General features: G+C 48.4%; 2 protein-coding genes across 5 annotated transcripts in view; one reads left to right on the top strand and one right to left on the bottom strand.

Moving 5' to 3' along the window:
• Positions 1–6,176, top strand: part of SZRD1 (SUZ RNA binding domain containing 1) — a 26,596-nt gene extending 20,420 nt beyond the window's left edge. For 2 of the 4 annotated variants that reach the window (XM_049618011.1, XM_049618009.1), the window contains 2 exons: positions 1,019–1,270; positions 2,973–6,176. In XM_049618011.1, the coding sequence (XP_049473968.1) occupies positions 1,019–1,270; positions 2,973–3,075 (355 nt within the window). In that variant the 3' untranslated portion in view covers positions 3,076–6,176. Of the gene's footprint in view, positions 1–1,015; positions 1,271–2,972 lie in introns of all 4 variants that reach the window. The other 2 variants (XM_049618010.1, XM_049618008.1) reach the window with 1 other exon arrangement.
• A 599-nt stretch (positions 6,177–6,775) lies between these two features.
• Positions 6,776–23,053, bottom strand: part of SPATA21 (spermatogenesis associated 21) — a 31,856-nt gene continuing 15,578 nt past the window's right edge. The window contains exons 6-10 of the mRNA XM_049618001.1: positions 22,912–22,983; positions 22,678–22,795; positions 8,543–8,718; positions 7,503–7,680; positions 6,776–6,955 (exon numbers count right to left, since the gene is read on the bottom strand). Of these exons, the coding sequence (XP_049473958.1) occupies positions 6,898–6,955; positions 7,503–7,680; positions 8,543–8,718; positions 22,678–22,795; positions 22,912–22,983 (602 nt within the window). The 3' untranslated portion in view covers positions 6,776–6,897. The remainder of the gene's footprint in view (positions 6,956–7,502; positions 7,681–8,542; positions 8,719–22,677; positions 22,796–22,911; positions 22,984–23,053) is intronic.

The following is a 23,053-nucleotide window of genomic DNA, read 5'->3' as shown; positions in this document are numbered from 1 at the left end:
CCCCCCCCCCCCCCCCCCCCCCCCCGGACCTCCCCTGGCGGCAGCTGAGTTCACCAGCCCCTTCCCCTCCTGACAACCGCGGCTCTGAAAACAGGCCCCCTGCAGGCTGTTTGGTTCTGAAGAGAAGCTAGTTGGCTGCTCTGGGGAGGGTCTTTGTGGCTACTGAGAAGTGGTCACTCCTGCCCGGATCCCTTTTTTCTCTTGTGGCTTTTGTTTCTTTCCCTCTCCTGTGGTGTTTTCCACCTCTCCTTGTGGACTCGTTGCCTGATGTGCACACCCAGCAGCCTTGGACGTGCTTCTGCTCTGAGCAGTGGGACGCGCTGTCTCTAGGATCGCCCTTCACCCCAGCCCCGCCGCGTCCAGGGTACCGGAGAGCCCGGGTGAGGGAGGTGTCTCTGCTCAGAACCTCTTCTGGAGAGATGACCCAGTTGTCTGGCGTAGCTGGTCTCTGGGAGGCACAGGTCACTTACCAGAAGGCTGAGGCAGTTTGGTAAATCCTATCCTGATGCCAGGCAGGGACGGTGGAGTGGGCTCCTTTGTAGTGTTTGACTGGTGTGGGCACATGCGGAAGGCTGTGGCCGGAGCGAACACTTTGCTGACCCCTAAGCTAAGGGCTCCTGCTACTCCAGCCTGTTACACTCTGCTCTGTGTGTAGGGAAGTCGGGATTTTAACTGACCTCGTTGGACTCTGGGCACGCAATGTTTTGCCACAGGGGCAAACAGTGGTTGGTGCGACTGTGAATCCGGGTGTAGAAGTCCCAGAATGAGATGGTGCTCCCGCCCCATTTGCCTGGGGTGAGGTCTGAGGAGCAGGCCTGAGGACGACGTGAGCTTGTGGCAAGGTTGCTCTTCTGAGACACCCAGGAGTGAGAGTTCTGCTGTCTGGTCCGAGGCCAGAGAACAACGGATAGAATTAGGAGGAGGGAGGGGAAGGTGATGGGGGTGGTTGAGGGACGTGGCTGGGGCCTCCGAAGTCAGGGGTAGGACTTGTGAAGCTCTGTTTGCTCTTTGTCAGCAGGAAATCCAAATCTCCTCCCAAAGTGCCCATTGTGATTCAGGACGATAGCCTTCCCACGGGGCCCCCTCCACAGATCCGCATCCTCAAGAGGCCCACCAGCAACGGTGTGGTCAGCAGCCCCAACTCCACCAGCAGGCCAGCCCTTCCTGTCAAGTCCCTAGCACAGCGGGAGGCAGAGTACGCCGAGGCCCGGAAGCGGATCCTGGGCAGTGCCAGCCCCGAGGAGGAACAGGAAAAGCCCATCCTCGACAGGTGAGTGTAGCTGGCAGGGCTGACCGTCGACCACTCTGCCCGACCACCTTACAGGGGAGAAGGGGGGGCGGCCTGGCTGCACATGGAGGAATGAGAAGCAGGCAGAGAGGGGGCTGGAACCAGGGCGGCTCCAGCTGCCGGCCCTGGCCTGGTGGGCAAGTTCAGTGTCTGCTGCGTTGGCTCACGACCTCAAGCTTTGAGGCTGTGGTTTGCTGGCAGGCTGCCTCTGCAGGCACCGGGGGGGGGGGGGGGGGGCAGTGTCGCATGGAGGTTAAAGGCATGGACTTTGGGTCAGAATCTACCATTTCCTTCCACTTAGGGCTGCCTGACCTCTCTGTCCCCTCATAGCCTAACGTATGGGGGAAATGGGATGACACAGTACCTGCCCCGTCAACTCGTTGTACAAGTAAATGAGCGTGGCGTTCTGAGAACCTCACCTCGCACAGTGGATGGCGCCCCGTGAAGTGCTTAGATGTTATCTTCTGGGTCTCAGAATAGCCCTTTGTAACGTTTTCTGGATTTTCTGAATCCTTTTTCGTCCCTGGCACTTTTTTCTTTGCAGTCCTAGAGGTTGCATTATGTAAACGTGTCACCTCTTGCTAAAGCTAAAGCAGTATTTGTTAAAATAGCCTCTTTCTTGGGGCGCCTGGGTTGCTCAGTCGGTTGGGCGTCCGACTTCGGCTCAGGTCACGATCTCGCGGTCCGTGAGTTCGAGCCCCGGGTCGGGCTCTGGGCTAATGGCTCAGAGCCTGGAGCCTGTTTCAGATTCTGTGTCTCCCTCTCTCTCTGACCCTCCCCCATTCATGCTCTGTCTCTCTCTGTCTCGAAAATAAATAAACGTTAAAAATTTTTTTTTTAAATAGCCTCTTTCCGACTTTGGGAGGCCTCCTCGGGCTAGCTGTTCTGGGGCTTGCACCTTCTTCCCATCCCTCCGTTAGTTTGATAGACTTTTCTTCTCTAAGCCTTCACTTGGCAGAATAGAAAAAGTCTGTTCCCTTTTAGTCTTCTGTGTCAATAGGAGTCAACCATTAACCTCATAATTTGGAGAGAAGCAGGAGGGCAGCAGTGGCTGATGCTGGATCCCTCTACTGAGCTCTTGCTCTGGGGGCTTCACCTTTGCTTGATACTCTGACAACTCTGTGCCACACGATTCTGTGGGGGCTGAGCTGCCTGAGGTCACTGCCTCTGGACAAGATGGGCCCTTGAGCGCTCCCCTTGCCCTCTAGATTCGGGGAAGAAGCGCTGTTAGCACTCAGGGTGAATGTAGACCACCCGCCCCACCTACCCACGGGGGCTTCCCAGCTTGGAACAAGGCTCCCTGAATCCACATGTCAGAGACGTGAGGTCAGGGAGCAAGAGTTGGCTGATAGCCGCTTTGGCCTCTGCCCCAGCTGCAGTTTTAAGATTTGGGGACGTCTTTGGGGCGCCTGGGTGGCTCAGTCGGTTAAGCGTCCGACTTCAGCTCAAGTCATGATCTCGCAGTTCGTGGGTTCGAGCCCCGCGTCGGGCTCTGTGCTGACTGCTCAGAGCCTGGGGTCTGCTTCCGATTCTGTGTCTCCCTCTCTCTCTGCCCCTCCCCCACTCACACTCTGTCTCAATAATAAATAAACGTTAAAAAAGTTAAAAAAAAAAAAAAGAAAAAAGATTTGGGGACCTCTTTGATGTCCTTTTTCAGGCCTCCCTCTGATCTTCTTCCCTCCAGGCCAACCAGGATCTCCCAACCCGAGGACAGCAGGCAGCCCAATAATGTGATCAGACAGCCTTTGGGTCCAGATGGGTCACAAGGCTTCAAACAACGCAGATAAATGCGTGCAGGAAAGGATGCTGCCGCTACCGCCGTCACCGCCTCTTGGGTCGTCCGCCACGGGTCGCACTGCCGTGGCAGACAGCTGGACTTGAGCAGAGGGAACGACCTGACTTACTTGCACTGTGATCCCCTTTGCTCCGCCCACTGTGACCTTGAACCCCATGCACTGTGACCTCCCACCTTCCCCCCCTCTTCCCACTGTGATTGGCACGTCTATAAGGGCTGTCCCAAGTCAATGGAAAGGGAAAGGGTGGGGGTTAGGGGAGGGTTGGGGGGACCCGCGAAGGACTCAGTAGAGAGTCAGACAGTGCCACTTGGCCACTTGGGGTAAAGCCAGTGCCAGCAATAACAGTTTATCATGCTCATTAATTTTGGGATTTCAAAACACAGATGAGAACTCCCGCCACCCACCCCCAAGTGCATGTCTTTCATCACTTAAAAGCAAGTTCCATTTGAAAATATCCTTTCTTTTTTTTTTTTTTTTCTCCTTCCTATTTTTTGTTTGTTTATACAAATCTCTGATTTGCAAGAAAAAGTGCATGGGAGGGGTTTTAGCAGTTTAATGAATTTTTAATTGAGAAAGGGTAGTTTGGTAGTCTACTTAAAAATGTTTCTGGGAAATTCACTAGAAACGTTAACCAATAGGTTTTTGGTGAGCTTAGCTTCTGTATTCCTACTGCCGCCCAGAAAAGGGGCAGGGCTCTGCAGCCCCCAGGACAGATGAGCACCCCATGCCTATACCTCCCTCCCCCAGCTGAGTCCCAGGGGCATCTTGGCCCTATCTGAGACTGGGCTAGCTCTACAGGCTCAGAGAGCCTGGGGGAGGGTGCTAACCCCACCTCTAGTATTCTGGGAGTTAGGGAAAGTGAACAGACTTCCCCTTCCCATACCCCTCAGGGCGGTTCCCTGCCAGCCAGACTTGCTCCTTCTAGAAGGGAGCAGGGACTGAGATGCACTCCGAGCTCAGAGGTAAGGGGTGTGAGACTTGCTCAGTGTTTGGCTGTTAGCACAAGGAGAGCCAGGAGAGAGTGGCTCCAGGACTTTGCGCCTCCTGCCTAGCGTGCTCGGAAGGTGGAGAGATCTTCCCACTCCGGAGGGTCTGTGAGCACCGTCTCTGCGGATGGCCCCAGCTCAGTAACCGTTCCTGGTACATTTCCTTTGTGAAATCACTACCTTGGGAGCAGACCATTCTGAACACATTTGGGAAAAGGCAAGCTGTGCATTGCAAAGATTGGTGATGACAGACTGGTTTCCCATAAACCCAGGCGACCCTTCACCCATTTTTCCGGAGCGGGGGCTTGGAATGAAGTCAGCTTCCCCCTCTGTCCCTGGAGCCTAGAGATTTGCTTTGGCCCTTTAAGGTGGAAGAGGCTAAGAGGGCACTGCCCAGAGCAGCCGTGTGTGTGTACAATCTGGGTCCTCTCAGGCTTTCTGGTCTCTTCCGTTGCACTGCGCCTTATCCCTCAGCCAGCCGGATGGCCTCCGCGCTCAGTGGATGAGTTTTGGAGTGGGCGGTATGACGTTTTGTGATTAGGGCAGCTTGTGGCGGCCAAGGTGGCAAGCTCGGTTTTGCAGGCTCACTCCACCTTTGGTTCACCTGGCTCTCAGCCTTGCCCTGTGGGAATGTAGGCCGGGCCCAGCAAGCCCGCTGCACCTCCCGCTTAGGAAGGGCCGGCTGCCAGTTGAAGCAGCAGCTAGTCCATAGCACAGCCTTATAACCGTGAGAAGCCAGGAGATTGTCCGCGAGCAGAGCTGAACAGAACTTCAGTCATGGAGAACCCACAGGGCGTTGGGTTGTGCCCACGGGCCGTTCTGAGGAGGGATTCCCTCCGGGCGTGGGCAAGGGAGAAAGTTGGCTGCTGTCTTTGTAGTTCCCCTGCCCTGACCGAGTTTCCTCATTCTAGATGTATGGTGTCCGTCCCTCATGTAATAGTGGTTTCTGGCCCAAGATGAGACCGTCCTTTCAGTTGGAGACGGGCACAGAGGCAGGCCAGGTGGCACGGCCAGGAGTGCCGGTGCGCAGCCGTCGGGACCACCTGTTCTTGCCCACCCCTCCCCTAGCGGGAGCCAATGGGAAGGCTGGCTGATGGGCGTCTGTGGACCGACGACGTAGTAGGGACGGGTGTTCCCACCTCCCTCTGGCCAAAGATGCGGCTCTGCCCGCTGTGTGCCTGCCACCAGCCACCAGCGGTCGTACCCTTGGCTTCCCAGATGGAGAGGTGGCAGGCAAGATTTTAAAAAGAAAGAAAAAAGTGAAAATGAACTGTATTGTGTTGGGGGGAGGCGGGAGGGGAGATGGGAGAACAGTTTGGATTTTGTGTGTGGGTTGTTTTTGTTTTTTTTTTTTTTTTTTTGTTTTTTTGTTTTTTTGGTAGTTGTCTGTAACTTTCCTTAAGTGCTTTTTTTTTTTTTAATTTTTTTTTTTTTTTTTTTTTTTTTTTTAAAGTAAGCTGCAGGCTTTGGCTTGGAAAACCCCAGGGGGATGGGGGGCAGAAACCTGAGGCTGCTGCCCCTTTATCTGCCTTCATGGTACTGTCCCCTTCCCCCAGCTCCTCCCTGACCCCATGAGCCAGGCCTCAGACCTGCCAGCTAACCGCTTCCCATGAGCCACTATTCTGATGTCAGCCTATAACCAAAGGAGCTGGGGGTCCGGGCCTGGTGACCAACCCTTCTCAGCCCACTCAATCAGGGTGCTCCCCACCTGCAGGCAGGAGGCAACACCCTATCTGCTACCATCAGCCCCTTCCAGAGCCCACTGCCCCGCCCTGCCCTGTCCAGCCCAGCCATACCCTGCTCTGCCCCATGTGGGGATGCTCTGCTCAGGGATGGGCCGGCAGGGCTGCCCCAGCCTCCCTGGTAAGCAGAGACTCTGGAAACCTCTGGGGTCCTGTTTTCTGGCCGTGTGATCCCAGGGGTGCACATGGGCCCCTGGGGTGTCTGAACAGAAGGGCATGGGAGGAAGGGCCGCACCCCTGCAGTCCTGCTCTGCTGGTCTAGCGGGCAGCTGCCTACCCCACCCCACCCCGCACCGCGGGCTCCTGAGTCGGCAGATTAAGCATTTTATAAATTGTATTTTAAATACATGTTTTAAACTTGTCAGAGCCTTGTCCTCATTTCAGTCCCTGGCCTCCTAACCTCTTGCTGTGCCTGCCTGTTTAACTGCTGGGGGAGCTGCCCCTGCTCAGTCCCAGGGAGGAGCTCACTCTTGGTTAGAGAAGTAGGCCTGGGGTGGCATGTGGGTTGGGGGGCAAAGACCCACACACCCTTAGGTTTCAAGAGAAGGGCCCCCATGGGTCCTGGGGCTCCGTTGGTGAGAGCATGGCTGAGACCCCCTCCTGCCCTTCTGCAGGGTCTGGCTGCCCCTTTCAGGGTCCAGAATCTTTCCCAGGTACTTTTCTTAGATTCACCGCTCCCCTCGAGCAAGAGGGGAGAGATGCTTCCTGTCCTCGTGGGGATCCTAGTCCAAAAGGGGAGACACTCCTCTGCGGAGAGTCCCAGCCCTGTGCTTCGAGAGTGCGTAGGAGGTCAAGACTTTGCACCCTGGGCCCCTCTAGCAGGCGCCCTAACCCTGGGCAGGGTCGTGAGGTGTGTCTCATTTCAGGGTTTCCCAAGCCTGGGGGAAGCCAGGGCCCTGCAGGCCAAGAGCCGAGTGGAGGGGTGAAAGCCTGGGGGCCTTCCCTGGCGCCAGACGCAGAGGCCGAGGTTCTCGGTGTTTATTGGCTTACCAGGCCACAAAAGCAAAACTCAGCAGCAGTACCTGCCTGACGACCTGTCCATCTGCAGGCCTTGGACAGCAGCTGCCCCGAGTAGACTCCGCAGGTCAGTGGGTTCGAGCCGGCACAGAGCTGAGCCACTTTCGGCTCTCTGAGTTGTGTTCCCTAGGGAGAGAGGCGAGAAGGGTGGGAGGAAACGAGCCATCCCCACGTGTCCCAGGGGAGAGGAGGCCTTCCCTGGGAAGTGATGGAGCCAAGCAGTCAGGCTCGGGGGCCTGATTGCAAGTCCAGACTTCTCTTACCCCCAAAGTGCCTGGAAGGGGACTGGCGGGGGAAGCTTCCCTCCACCCAGCAGTCCCTGTTGCCTACTGCTCCTAACACGGGAGTCAGACGCAGGCAAAGGACTTGAGAGCTAAACCCCCTGTGTGGGAAAGGCAGGCGGTGCCAGCCTAAGAGAAGGACAGCATGTGCCGCTGAGTCTGGGCACAGGAAGGCGTAAGTGCTGTGACTTAGGCACGATCGCCGTGGCACCCAGTGTTCAACAAAGGTTCGTTTCTTACTGCTTCCGTCCTTTCCCCCTTTCCCTCCCTAGAGCAGCAGTGTCCCAGGTATCCTCTCTTGGAAGGCTGGATTCCCCTCGGGTTAGGCCAGCGCCTCATAAAGAAGGAGGTGGATGGGCCTGGGCTGGAGCCCCTGCCTTCTGGACACCCACCTGCTTCCTTGAGATCCTGACTGGAAGAAAAGGCTACGGATGTCGGGGCCCAGGCTGGTGGGGGTACACTGATCTAGCACGTAGTGGCTGCCCTGCTTCCGTCGGGCCATCTTCTTGTCCAGCCGCGGATAGAGCGGGATACAGGGCACCTGGGCGTAGGGGCTCTGCAGATTGGCAGCTGGCAAGGGAGGAGGAGTCAGAAGAGGGGAACGCTCCAGAGCGCACCCGACCTCGGGAGGCTGGCCCACCCAGCTGAAATCCCACCTTTGCCACATAATGAGCTGGGTGGGTTTGGGCAAATCGCTGAAGCTCTCTGAGCCTCTGTGTAAGCTGGAGGTGATAGTGGTGCCCACCTCTCAGAGCTGATTAAAGGGGCAACGCGCGGAGCACTCGGCTAAATCCTGAGCACGGTGTAAGGGCTAATAACAGCTTGCACAGGAGGACAAGTCTTTGTGACGGGTCCTGGCGGTCCAGTCAGTACACCGGAGAGACTCTGGAAAGCTCCTAGCCCATCACTTGGCACACAGTAGGGATCTAATCGGTGGCACCTGCTATTATGCCCAGTGAAAAGGGCACAGGTTTTGGAATCAGACCTGGGTACACACTGCCCTTTCTGACACACGCTAGTTGTGGGGCCTTGGGCAAGTTGCTTAAACTTCCGTCCCACTGTTCTCTTCTGTAAAACGGGGTGAACATGGTGGCGAGGGCTAAATTCTAGCCCGTGTACAAAGTCCCAGCATGGGGAGTGACCCCAGTGGGTGTTCAGTAAATGGTGAGCTGGGATGGCCAATCACCCTCCGTTCTCAGTTGAGGCTCTTGGGACCAACATGTGCTCAGGGTTAAGGCCTGGGGGAAGAGCGCAGGGGGCCCCTGTCAGAGAGCCAGAGGTGGAGGAGCGATTTGCAGCCCGTTGACTACCGCCCACAGGTAGGCCCAACGTGGGCAACCATGTCGCGCAGCAACGAGGTGTGGCCGCAGGGGCCCAGGGAGAGGCCAGGCGGGCAGGAATGCGGAGAACTCACCATGCCCAAGGCCCTCACCGTAGTTCTGCTGCTTCAGCCGGCTCAGGATCCTGAGGACCCTTCGTTCCGGGACTTCCAAGGTGTCTGCTTGCTGGGGGTTGCAGGGAAGCTTCTTCCGGGACCGCAGCCGGCCTATGGCCGACTCCATCTCTCGGGCCTCACAGGTGCCTTCCTTCAGCTTCTTCTGGTAATAGCTGGGGAGGCAGTGTCCGCCCTGCTCAGCCTGGCTGCGTTTAGTTCACCCTCCTCCCCACTCATTCTTTCTGAGCCCCTGGTCTGTCTGGCCACCTCTGGGACAGGGACACAAGCCCAGGAGTTGGGAGACCTGGGTTTTAGTCCCAGCTCTGCCATTGACTTCTCATGACTGTGGGCAAGTCACTGCCTTGCTGTGGGCTCCAGTCACCCCTCAAGGGAAGTGGTTACCTCTACCCTGTCACTGCAAGTCACTTGACTTCCCTGGGCTTCAGGTTTCCCCTGGGTAAAACGGGTCAGTTTTCATGTTACAGGATTAAATAACCAGACCCATCAAGTATTCAAGAAAACTGGCCCATGGAAAGAGCTTCGCTAAATGTTACTATGATGTCTGTCGCTGGTATTTTTGCTTAGATGTACACGTGCTCTGCAAGGCAGCTGTGCAGTTAACCTGCTCATCTTCCGGATCTGAGTTTTATTTGAGTTTTATTTTCTTGACTCATTGCTACTTGCCTACCCTCCAGACTGCAGCACCTTTCATCCATTCAGTAAATATTCAGTGGGTGTTTACCGCATGCCGGCTGCTCATCTAAGTGCTTGGGGAAAGCAGCAAGAGATCTCCATACAGGCCCCTGCCTCCTAGTCTCTCTCAGCCCCTCTCTGACTCCAGCCACTGCTGCAGTGACCATTTCCACGTGGATTTTCAGCAGCTTTGCCCAGGGACAGTCTGACATGGCCTCACCTCAGAAGCCTCTTGCCTGGAGCTTCTCTGACATAAGCATCCCAGAAGTCCAGGGGAATTAAACCACTGTGGGGTCTACCCTTGACCAAAGGAGCTAGCAGCTGAGGGATACAGGTTCCTTTTTGTTCTCCTGACAGAATTCTGAGCCACCATTCAGTCTCCTCAGAGGATCCTGGGGGTGGTTGACTCACTAACACACCCTTGCATCGTTCTGTTCACATTCCTTCTGTCACTCCTCCCTGGATTCACTTTCTAAAATCAACCACCTAGGCACACACCTAGTGGGAGAGTCAGACCGTGAACAAATCAATACGATACCATGTCAGTAGTGGTGGGTGTTCTGAGAGCGAGTAAAGCTGGGTAGTAGGGTAGTGATGAGGGTCTATTTTTGCTTGCAGTGCTCGGTGCAAGTCTCAGAGGCAGTGGTGTTTGAGCAGAATGGGGGGAGGGAGAAAGTCAGATGGATATCTCTGGAGAAACAGTCTTTCAGGCAGACAGAATGGCATGTGGGAAGGCCATGAGGTGAGAAAGAGCACAGTGGGCTCTAGGAATGGCAGGGAAGCCAGAGGGGCTAGAGCCTGCTGTGTGAAAAAGAGGGGGCAACGTGTGCAGCAAGATGGCAGGGCCAGTCCACCCAGGGCTTTGAGGCAGTGGTGAGGGGTGGGCATGCTACTTGGTGTTGGGAAACCCTAGGGCTTAAGCTGCTGGTGCTGCTAGGGCCACTGCTGATCTCTGGAGCCTGGAATTTGGGGGTTTAATGACCTTCACACACAGAACATAGAAATTGAATACCAGAGCCCTCACGTGAAAGTTGGATCTGGACCCCTCTGTAAAACTAGGATCTGAAAAGGCAACGTGCTGAGTGAAAAGATGAGCCAGAAAATAACCTCACCCCACAGAGGCCAAAAGGACATGAGCAAAGTGTGTGCAACTTTCTCGGTCACAATTTTAAAGGAAATTGCTTGCTCTCCACTTCCTGTCTCCCTTTTCCAAGGACTTGAATTAAGATGTGTTGCTGGTAAATTGGCTTAGGATTGACCTAGGGAATGGTGGAACAATACGTTAGAAAGAAGCTATATGTTGTGCGCTGGGCAGCCTTGTCTTCCTGCCTGCTTCTCCTGGACTGTCAATATAAGAGAGAAATAAACTATCTTGTTTGAACTATAGTGCATTGGGGTCTATTCCTGAACTAACATGCCGATCTACAATCCTATACCCAGCTAAACTGCTCAGTATGTGTGAATATAAACCCTTTTGCAGACACATAAAATCTCAAAAATTCTGCATCCCATGCATTCTTTTTCAAGAAGCTACTGGAGGACGTACCCTTCCAAAATGAGGGCATAAACCAAAAACAGAAAAAGAATATATACATACAGAAAACAGGCAATCCAACACAGAAGAGAAGCAAAGGTAAAGGAAGATGCTGAAGGGAGATCCCACATTCGTACTGCAACTGCCATAAAGGACAAGTGTAGATTAGATCACTATAGCTTTAAAGAATAGGACCATTTCGAGGGCTGGGTTTACTGCACCAGTTATTGAATCACTGCCTTTCTAACCCAAAAAAGTTACTAGGGAAACATCTCCCATTATTATTATTTTTTTAAGTTCATTTATTTTGAGAAATCGTGCAAGAGAGTGCGCGTGGGAGAGGGGCAGAGAAAGAGGGAGAGACAGACAGAATCCCAACACAGTGCTCGAACCCATGAACTATGAGATCATGATCTGAGCCAAAATCAGACGCTTAACCGACGGAGCCACCCAGATGCCCCTCCTATTATTTTTTAATCAAACCAAACAAACCAAGAAAGATTAAGCAAACCGAGAAAAAGTAAGACAATGTAATCTAACAAACAGAATCCTAATCAGAGGAAAGGAAGAATACCTAGGATGACAACAGACTCCCAGGATGACAACTCTGCAACAGGCCTGAAGAGAATCCAAAAATAAGAAGAATGGAATTATTTAGAACATGCCTCCAAGAAAACGAAACCCTAAGAAGGCACAGAAATTATTAATGAGTACAAAACAAACATCAAGGCAATTGTCAACTTCAGGAGCTAAAAAGATAAGGAAATGAAATCATAGCATAATAAAAAAAAAAAACTCAGCTATTAAAAAATTGCATAACCATAATAATAGAACCCTCCCCCCAAATTATTGACTCAAAAATTATATTAGAATGGGTAGAGGAGAGTTTAGGGGATAGTCGTATCAGACAGCTAAATCCATACATTAGTAGGAAATCAATAGATACAAGTCTAAAAATCACTAACTAAAATATTGTAGTACAAGCATATTATTTAGAAGTAAGGAGAGAGTCGAAAAGTATTTGCCTTGATAAGGGAGACTTCAGGGAGTGGGAAGCGTGGTGAAGAATGGTGCGGGGAACTACAAGTGTTTATTATGAAGCTTTTTGGACTGTTTGGCTTTTTAAACAATGTACACATTAGTTTTTAAGAATTAACTCCAAGGATAAAGAAAGTTCTGTCAGTTGATTCCTGACCAAAGGAAGTTGCTATAGCCATATTAATATTTAAAAAACTAGGCCTTAAGATAAAAAAAAAATCGCTAGAGACACAAATGACTACCATAGAATGATAAAATGTGCAGTTCATCAGGAAATACAAAATTCCAAACACGAAATATAAAGTAAAACCGGATAGAACTACAAGGAGAAGTAGACAATCTCGTATCACAGGAGTGATAATAGATACTCAGGGCTGCCAGTGTGTCACATCAAGGAATCCATAGACTCTCTGTAGATGAATGGATGTGGCTGTGTTTTGATACAGGTTTAACTATAAAAACAGTGAGCTGTATGTGACCTGCGGACAATAGTCTGACGATCTCTGTCAGCTATAGACTTTCCCTAAAACTAAAATCCACAGGAAGAAGAGTTTGGAAGTTGAGTCTACCAAGTAAGAAGGTTTAGGTAACACCTAGGCTTTTCACAAATATGCCATAACAAAGAAAAAAAAAAAACAAACCCAAGGCTACATAAATTCAGAGTGAGCAGCCAGTAATTGAACTGCCTACAAAAACAAAAAATTAACACTCATCAAGGGAAGAGGTTGGTCTCTAAACACAACAGAATCCAGTCTCTAAATCATATCATCTAAAATGTCCAGGACACAAAACAAAATTATCAGACATGCAAAGAAACAGGAAAATGTGGTTCATAGTAAGGGCCATAAAAATAAACTCATGGAAAGCAACCTTGAGGTAGCCCAGATGTTGGATTTAGTAGACGGTGGCTTTAAAGGAGCTATTAAATAGGAATGCAAGCTGGTGCATGGTGAATGCAACTCTGGAAAACAGTATGGAGGTTCCTCAAAAAACTAAAAATAGAACTGCCCTACGACCCAGCAATGGCACTAGTAGGCATTCATCCACGGGATACAGGTGTGCTGTTTCGAAGGGACACATGCACCCCCATGTTTATAGCAGCACTATCAACAATGGCCAAAGTATGGAAGGAGCCCAAATGTCTATCGATGGATGAATGGATAAAGAAGGTGTGGTATATACATATATATATATATATATATATACACACACACAATGGAGTATCACTTGGCAATCAGAAAGAATGAAATCTTGCCATTTACAACTACGTGGATGGAACTGGAGGATATTATGCTAAGTGACATTAGTCAGAGAAAGACAAATATCCTATGACCACTCAGATGAGGACTTTAAGAGACAAAACAGATTAACATAGGGAAGGGAAACAAAAATAATATAAAAACAGGGCGGGTGGGCACCTGGGGGGCTCCATTGGTTAAGTGTCCGACTTCAGCTCGGGTCATGATCTCGCAGTCCGTGAGTTCAAGCCCCACATCGGGCTCTGTGCTGACAGCTCAGAGCCTGGAGCCTGCTTCAGATTCTGTGTCTCCCTCTCTCTCTCCCTCCCCTGCTCATGCTGTCTCTCTCTGTATCAAAAGTAAATAAAAACATTTTTAAAAATTAAAAAAAAAACAGGGAGGGGGACAAAGCATGGGAGACTCATAAATATGGAAAACAAATAGAGGGTTACTGGAGGGGGTGTGGGAGGGGGGATAGGCTGAATGGGTAAGGGGCATTAAGGAATCTACTCCGGAAATCATTGTTGCACTATATGCTAACTAATTTGGATGTAAATTTTAAAAACATTATATTAAAAAAATAACAAAATAAAAAAAGGAGCTATTAAGAATATATTGAAATAATTGAAGGAAAATGTGATCTTAATGAATAGAGAAACAGAAGCTACAGACCTGAAACAAACGGAAATTCTAGAACTGAAGGGTATAATAACTGAAGTGAAAAAGTCACTGAATGGGCTTCACAGGAGATTGGAGATAGCAGAAAAAAGAATTAGTAAGCTTGAAGACAGATCAATACAAATCATCCAATCTGAAAAACAGGAAAAAAAAAACAACTGAAAATAAATGAACAGAATTATGTTTCTGGCCATAATGAAACAACTCGTACTGAACTTGTCCTTCTGCCATAAATAACTAGATACATGAACCAACTATGTGAAATTCTTGTCAGATATTGAACAACAGGCAGCACAAGACTATAATCCCTGAGAGAAGAGAAACCGATGAGGTGATCTCTCTAGAACTTTGCCTGGAGGTACTTCCTGGGCTGCAGTGCGGGAAGTGGTATCCCAAGCAGAACAGTAGATTCACTGAGGTAAGAGGACAGACATCGTAGCTGGGGAAGATGGGAGGCCCCTGGGATTAGTGTATCAGAACATCACAGAGGGGAGCCAGGCAAAGAAAGAGTTGCCGAAATATGCATGGGGTACTCTTAAGTCTTTGGTTGCGTACTGAGCAGTACACACGTAGCGTGAACTTTTACGAAGCCAGACAAAGAACAAAAAACAGGGAGGAGAGTTTACCTAGGACTGAAAGACACACGAGTTTCAAACGGCCAGAGCAGAAAGACTTTGGTGAATGCCTGTGGAATTAGTGGACATCTTAGATGGCTCCTTTTTCAGTAGTTGGGACGAAATCAACCCTAGAGTAGAGACTATTCTGGATCTTCCCTTACAGAGCTTTAAAACCTTAAAAGAGGGGCGCCTGGCTGGCTCAGTCAGTACAGCCTGTGACTCTTGATCTCAGGTTGTGAGTCTACACTGGGGGTAGAGTTTACTAAAATAAAATAAAATAAAATAAAATAAAATAAAATAAAATAATATAAGATAAAATAAAATACATAAAATAAAATAAGATAAAATAAGATAAACTAAACTAAACTAAAATTAAATTAAATTAAATTAAATTAAAATAAAATATAAAATAAAACAATACCTTGAAAGAAAGACTATCCTCAGTAACTTAACCACCTGCCCCCCAGTTCAACACTTTAAAGAACAAAATCCAGGGGTACCTGGGTGGCTCTGCGTTGACAGTGAGAAGCCTACTTGGGATCCTCCCTCTCACTTTCTATCCCTCCCCTGTGCTTTCTCTCGCTCTCTCTCAAAATAAATAAATAAACTTTAAAACAAAAAGATGAAAATCCAGACATTCAATAAAGGAAATGCCCCAATATCCAGCATCTAATTAAAAATAGCAGACATGAGGGGCGCCTGGGTGGCTCAGTCGGTTAAGCGTCTGACTTCAGCTCAGGTCACGATCTTGCGGTCCGTGAGTTCGAGCCCCGCGTCGGGCTCTGGGCTGATGGCTCAGAGCCTGGAGCCTGCTTCCGATTCTGTGTCTCCCTCTCTCTCTGCCCCTCCCCCGTTCATGCTCTGTCTCTCTCTGTCTCAAAAATAAATAAAACGTTAAAAAAAAATTAAAAATAGCAGAAATGAGGGGCGCCTGGGTGGCTCAGTTGGTTAAGCGGCCGACTTCAGCTCAGGTCATGATCTCGCAGTCCGTGAGTTCAAGCCCCACATCGGGCTCTGTGCTGACAGCTCAGAGCCTGGAGCCTGTTTCAGATTCTGTCTCCCTCTCTCTGACCCTCCCCTGTTCATGCTCTGTCTTTCTCTGTCTCAAAAATAAACATTAAAAAAAATTTTTTTTAATAAAAATAAATAAATAAACAAAAATAGCAGACATGAGAAGAAGCAGGAAAATGACCAGTAAAAAAGGAAAAAGAAGTTTATATAAACAGACCCAGAAATGAGAAAGATGATGGAATTAGCAGAAGAGGACCTTAAATGAGCTATTATAAATATGGTCAAGGATTTAAAGGAAATATGAATGTGAGAGATAAAACCATGGAATAGAATTAAATGAAATATGTAAACATGAAAACTGCAAAAGCTGAAATGAAAAATTCATTGGATGTGCTTAAGAGCAGATGAGACACAGCAAAAGAAAATATCAGCAAATGAGCATTTAACAATAGAAACTATTCAAAGTGAAGCACACAGAGAAATTATCAAAATGATCAGAGCCTCAGTGACCTAGGAAACAATTTTTCTTAATGCTTTTTTATTTACTTATGTTAAAAGAGAGAGAGAGAGAGGATCGTAAGCAGGCTCTATGCTCAGTGTAGATCCCAATGTTGGGCTCAATCCCACAACCCTGAGATTGTGACCTGAGCCGAAATCAAGAGTTGGACACTCAACCAACTGAGCCACCCAGGCACCCAGGAAACAATTTTAAGTGCTATGGAATTGGAGTCCCAGAAGGAGTAGAGAGGGGGGCATATAAAAATAATATTTAAAGAAAAATGTACATTTTACATCTAACAAATTACATTTAACAAATAAATTTGATAAAAACTAGAAACTATAAATCCAGGAAGCTCAAGGAACCCAAAGTAGGATGAACACCAACAACTGACCTAGTCTCAGGACTGACAGAATGAGCCAGTGAAATATGGGGACGGCGTGCTTAGATTTGTTCTTTCCTGTTTGTTACAATCTGGTTTTCTCCCCCTTTTACAGATATCTTACTTCACAACTTCTAACTTGAATTCCTCCCCCTACCCACTAACTAAGATTAAAAAAAAAAAAATTAAAAATAAATAAAAAATAAAAAAATAAAAATAAAAATAAAAATTTTTTTTAATCTTTTATTTTTGAGAGAGAGACAGTACGAGCAGGGGAGGAGCAGGGGGAGAGGGAGACACAGAACCCGAAGCAGGCTCCAGGCCCTGAGCCTGTCAGCACAGAGCCCGACGTGGGTCTCGAACTCGCAGACCGTGAGATCATGACCTGAGCCAAAGTCGGACGCTCCACCGACTGAGCCACCCAGGTGCCCCTAAGATTTTAATATATGAAGTTTACAGGGGGAGGAAAAAAAAAAAAAGGAAGCTTACAGGAAAGTTTCTGGTTGGGGGGAATGAAGGAGTTGGGGGCACATGCCATTGCAAAACAGGCCAGTTCGGCATATGGTTATTTTAGTTCAAAGCACTTGAAAAACAGCAGATACAAGAAGAACATTCAGATCTTTTTCTCTCTCTCTCTCTCTCTCTCTCTCTCTCTCTTTCTAAAAGCAGGTGATAAAATTCCCATGTGACAGGTGCCCTCTCTGTACCAGGAGGAAGAAACATTCTTATCACAAGAGATGAGGGGCCTTGACTAAGAGAACTCCATAACAGAGCTTGTTAAAATAATTCTTCTCTTTCTTTGGTCTGCCTCTATAGTTGATTTACTTCTGCACAGTCACTAGTCCCTGTTCAACCTAGGATGTAAACACTCGGGCCGAGTCTTTCCTTTGGTTCTCCATTTTTCTCATAAGGGCACCCGTGTACATATAAAGAAGATTCGTATGCTTTTCTCTTGTTCATCTATCTTTTTTTTTTTAAGTTTTATTTATTTAAGTAATCTCTATACCCAACGTGGGGCTCAAACTCACGACCCCGAGATCAGGAGTCACATGCTCTTCTGACTGAGCCAGCTCTAGGCTCCCGCTCCTGTTCATCTATCTTCTGTCAGTCCCAGTTGGAAACTCTTAAGACAGTAAGGGAAGGGGCTCCTGGGCGGCTCAATCGGTCGAGCGTCTGACTTCAGCTCAGGTCACCATCTCACGGTTCTGCATCAGGCTTTGCACTGTTGATGCAGGGCCTGCTTGGGGGTCTCCTCTCTCTCTCTCTCTCTCTTCTCTCCCCCCCCCCCGCTCCCCCCCCCCCCCTCAAAAAAAAAAAAAAAAAAAAAAGACAGTAATGAAAAACTTTTCCTCCCGTAGGCATTAAATGCCATTTTTACTTGAAAGAAAGACAAACTATGGTTATTGAGCCTTTGGTATCGGGCAGACATTTCTCTAAAAGTGGATGAAGTTAGCCCATTGCTTCAAGGAAAACTGACGGCATTTGTTGCCTGTGATAGAATTAAAGCTTTCAAGAAAAAAGTTAGAATTTGGGGAAACTTAAATCCATTAATATGGGCATATGCATGTTCTTATACAAAATAGTTTATTTATAGCAGTGAAAATGAAATCAACTATAACCACACACAATACTTCTAATACTTAAAGACTTTTCTGATGTTAGTGATAATAGTGTATATTATATATGTACTGATTATAATATATTTGTACTATGTATATTAGTGTATATTATATATGTACTGAATATAATATCAACATTTGGAAGATACATAGTATTTCCAAATAACCAGTGCATGTCAGGAAAACATTCATGGGAGAAGAGCCATTCGAACTATAAGACAGACCAGTAGACTTTTATTTAAAGAGTACAGGGGTGCCTGGCTGGCTCAGTTGGTAGAGTGAGTGGCTCTTGATCTCAGGATCATGAGTTCAAGCCCCATGTTGCATGTAGAGATTGCTTAAATAATTAAACTCAAATAATATAGGGGCGCCTGGGTGGCTCCGTCGGTTAAGTGTCCGACTTCAGCTCGGGTCATGATCTCGCAGTCCGTGAGTTCAAGCCCCGTGTCGGGCTCTGGGCTGATGGCTCAGAGCCTGGAGCCTGCTTCCGATTCTGTGTCTCCCTCTCTCTCTCTGCCCCTCCCCTGTTCATGCTCTGTCTCTCTCTGTCTCAAAAATAAATAAACGTTAAAAAAAATTAAAAAAAAAACTCAAATAATATAAAATAAAATAGTAAAGTTCATTGATAGGGTTTCAGATTTCACATCGCAATCGCAGAAGAGTCTACCACTTGTCAAGTCTGGTGTCATATCAAAAAAAACATCCACATGATATGTAGATATTAAATGAAAAGGCTATTAACATACTCCCTCTTACAGTTACATATCTGAGTTCTTCATCTACTTCAACTAAAGCAAATTGCAGGGGCACCTGGGTGGTTCAGTCGATTAAGCGTCAGACTTTGGCTCAGGTCATGATCTGATGTTCATGAGTTCAAGCTGCGCATCGGGCACACTTTGGATCCTTGGTCCCCCCCTCCTTCTGCCCCTGTCCTGCTTGCTCTTTCTTTCTTAAAAGCAAATAAACATTTTTTAAAAAGCAGTATATTACAATAGATTGAATGCAGAGCAGATAGGAGAATCCAGCTGTCTTCTTTTATGCCAGACTCTGAAGAGATTTGCAATATTGTATAACAATGCTGTTCTTCTCGTTAACTTTTTTTTTTGGAAAATATAGTTATTTTTTATTAATTTTTTTTTAATTTTAGGTAGGTTCCACACCCAACATGGGGCTTGAACTCCCAACCCTGAGATAAAGAGTCAAATACTCTACCGACTGAGCAACCAGGTGCCCCTAAAATGTTTTCTTATGTTAACATGTAATGGGGTTATTAGTGTTAAATAAGTTAATAAGTATTGAATTTTTTCCCTCAGTTTTAAGTTCAAATGTAGAAAATATTGATAGAGGGGTTCCTTGGGGGTCCCCAATAATTTTTTTTTTAATTTTTTTTTTTTACGTTTATTTATTTTTGAGACAGAGAGAGACAGAGCATGAACGGGGGAGGGGCAGAGAGAGAGGGAGACACAGAATCGGAAGCAGGCTCCAGGCTCCGAGCCATCAGCCCAGAGCCCGACGCGGGGCTCGAACTCACGGACCGTGAGATGGTGACCTGAGCCGAAGTCGGACGCTCAACCGACTGAGCCACCCAGGCACCCCCCCCCAATAATTTTTAAGAGTGTAAAGGGAGGTTGACTAAAAAGTTTGAAAACCTCTGCTCAGGAAAAACTCTTGCCCATGTGTCCCAGGAGACATATACAAGAATATTCACACTGTTTCTATCATAGCTGGAAACCGAACCTAGTCCTAATGCCTATCAGCAGGACGAATAAATATATTGTGATATACATAATAGTATGTAGCAGTGAAAATAATGAACAATCAGGCGCCTGGGTGGCTCATTTGGTTGAGCGTCTGACTTCAGCTCAGGTCATGATCTCATGGTTCGTGAGTTCAAGTCCTGCATTGAGCTGGCTGCTATCAGCCTAAAGCCGTCTCCAGATCCTCTGTCCCTCCTCCTTGCCCCTCTCTCGCTCAAGCTCTCTCAAATATAAACATTAAAAAAAAAAAGAAAGAAAATGATCAATGATCAATAGTTACACACAAGAACATGGATGCATGACAAGAAGATAACGTGGAGGAGAGAAAACAAGCAACAACTTACTACAGTAGGAGTCTACTCATGTAAAGTTCAAAAATATGAGGGGCGCCTGGGTGGCGCAGTCGGTTAAGCGTCCGACTTCAGCCAGGTCACGATCTCGTGGTCCGTGAGTTCGAGCCCCGCGTCAGGCTCTGGGCTGATGGCTCGGAGCCTGGAGCCTGTTTCCGATTCTGTGTCTCCCTCTCTCTCTGCCCCTCCCCCGTTCATGCTCTGTCTCTCTCTGTCCCAAAAATAAATAAAAAACGTTGAAAAAAAAAATTAAAAAAAAAATATGAAAAGCCAAACAATAAAGTATTCAGGAACACAAACAAGCGTGAGTAAAGATCGGAAAGCACCACTGCATACCTGCCAGAAAAAAAGACTGACTACCAAACTTATACAAGGTGTGGGGCAACTGGAACCCTCGTATTGTTGGTTGGATGGTAAAATGGTACCGCCACTTGGAAAAAAGTGTGGTGATTTCTCAGAGGTAACGTACAAACCCCCACAATTCCCTGCTGCGTGTTCCCCCCAGAGAAACCCCAAAATGCGTGTCCACAAAAAGACTTGTACAAAAATGTTAATGGCAGCTTTATTCATTATAACCCCATGCTGGAAACAGCTCAGAAATCCATCCATACGGGGCGCCTGGGTGGCTCAGTCGGTTAAACGTCCAGCTTCAGCTCAGGTCATGATCTGGAAGTTTGCGGGTTCGAGCCCCACATCAGGCTCTGGGCTGACTGACGGCTCAGAGCCTGGAGCCTGCTTCGAATTCTGTGTCTCCCTCTCTCTCGCTGCCCCTCCCCACTCGTTCTTTGTCTCTCTCTCTCTCTCTCTCTCAAAAATAAATAAAAACATTTTAAAAGTTAAAAAAAGAAAAGGGGGGGGGGGCTGCCTGGGTGGCTCAGCATCCTGATCTCACATCTTGTGAGTTTGAGCCTCGGGTTGGGCTCTGTGCTGACAGCCTGGAGCCTACTTTGGATTCTGTGTCTCCGTCTCTCTCTGCCCCTCCCCTGCTCACCCTCTGCCCCCCTCTCTCTCTCTCAAAAATAAACATTTAAAAATAAGTCAATCAATAAAATAAAATAAAATAAAATAAAATAAAATAAAATAAAATAACAAAACAAAGAAATCCATCCGTAGAAGAATGGATGAACCAACTATGGTAGACTCGTGAATGGGACACACTCGGCAATAAAAAGGGGTGAACACCGACACCCACAACGACATGGACAAATCGCAAAAGCGTTGTGCTGAGTCCAAGAAGCCACACTACGACTGCAAACCGTATGTCTCCACCGATGCGAAGCTGCCTACAGGCAAAACCCATCCGTGATGGAAAACAAACCAGAAGAGCGATTGCCTGCGCAGGGGCGGGTTCAGAGGGCGACCGGGAGGGATCAGGAGGGCCCTTTCCCGAGTGGTGGTAAAGTTCTGTACAACTTGAGAGGGGTTCAGGTTGCCCGGGTGTGGGCGTTTGCCGCGACCCAGACCCTGACGATCTGTGTGCTTCCCTGACTGTAAATTATACCGCAAGAAGGGATTTAAACAAACGAACAAACAACAAACCTCTAGATAAATATTGATCTTCAGTTATTGATATGTTTGCTGAAGTATTTAGAGGAAAATGACCCTAATTTATTTTGAAATGAATAAAAAAACCCAATGTGGAGGGGTGACTAGAGGGCTGAGTAGACAGCAGATGAAACGAGTATGGGGGACGGGCAGCGATGGGATCTGGGTGGTGGGTATGTAAACATTCGTGTGAAATTCTCTCCAATTGCTGTATATTTGACATTTTCAATAAACAAAGGGGAAAAAAAAAACAACCAAGCAGTGAGAACTTAAAAACAGAAAGCAAGGGAGTAAGGATTCGTTCTTGTTTGGGGAGAGAGTGCTTTGTGACTAGGGCAGGGCACACAGGGCTTTGAGGTTATTGGACAGGATCTATTTTTAAACCGGGGACATGGCCACATGGGAATTTGTTTCATTGGTTTTAAAATTATACATGTATGTTCTTCAGAGTTATATATACTTAGAGTACTTTACAGGGGCTGGGGGCATAAAGACCTTTTTTGTCTTTGGGGTTGCTAAGCTGAACAGCCTGCTATCATTCCCCCTCCTCTGGCCCCATGTGGACGAGGCCTGGTCCCAGCGACAGGGACAAGCCCCTGTGGGAGACACAGAGAGACCAGCTGGGGCATTCTGCTGTCGTGTTTAGCTTTTAGCCCTTGAGTGTCGATGTTCCGTTTGTATGTAGCCATACCTTCCTTAGACGAACCACTAACCACCCACCAGCCCACTCTGGAAACGTGGGGAGCCCTCCATCTCTAGCGTGCTCTGGCCCCAGACAGCCTCCGTTACATTCCTTTTCTGAGATCGCGACACTGATAGAGCAAGAAAGAATTTTGCTGCTTGCTGCTGAGGTTGTTGAACTAGGAGGGTGTGACTATGGGGCTGCCAGTTGCCATCCTTCCCACTGTGAGAAGAGCCTAGCTGAGCTTGGAGCCAGTGTACAGAGATGAGTAGGAGGGACCGAGCCTTGATGGTATCATCCGGTCTCCTGGATCCAGCCATTCCTGAGACACGATCAGTTATGTGAGCCAATATATTCCCCTTTTGCTTCAACCAGTCTTATTTGGGTGTCTTTCACTTGCGACCAGGAACCCTAACTATCAGCTGTCAAAATACGAGGTGCCATTTCTGGGTCTGCGACCCTCCACCCCCAGCCACCAGCCCCACTCACTCGGTGATCTCCTCTAAGGCTGCCTCGGGTAGGGCCAGCATTTCCACCATCAGGGACAGGATCTCAAAGAGCAGAGTGTGGGGGTTGGGGGGAGCCGTGTCCGTCAGGGCGCTCTGTTCTGGGGACATGGGATGATGTCTGCCGTTAACCATCTGGCAGCTCCGGATACCCACCCTCCACCGGCCTCCGGGCCCCTCCCCGAACTCTCGCTGCCCTGGGCTCGTCCCCGCTCACCCACGGAGGAGAAGAAACGCCCGCTGTCTGTCATCACAGCCAAGAAGTCCTTGAAGCCTACACGACCATCTCCTGTGGAGGCCAGAGGTACAACAGTGGGCACGTCCCGGGCATTGCAGCCCAGGCGTGCTTACTGGTATTG

Source organism: Panthera uncia (genome assembly GCF_023721935.1).
Source record: "Panthera uncia isolate 11264 chromosome C1 unlocalized genomic scaffold, Puncia_PCG_1.0 HiC_scaffold_4, whole genome shotgun sequence".
NCBI lineage: Eukaryota > Metazoa > Chordata > Mammalia > Carnivora > Felidae > Panthera > Panthera uncia.
The sequence above is the reverse complement of the archived record's forward strand: the minus strand, read 5'-3'. Positions and strand labels throughout refer to the sequence as shown.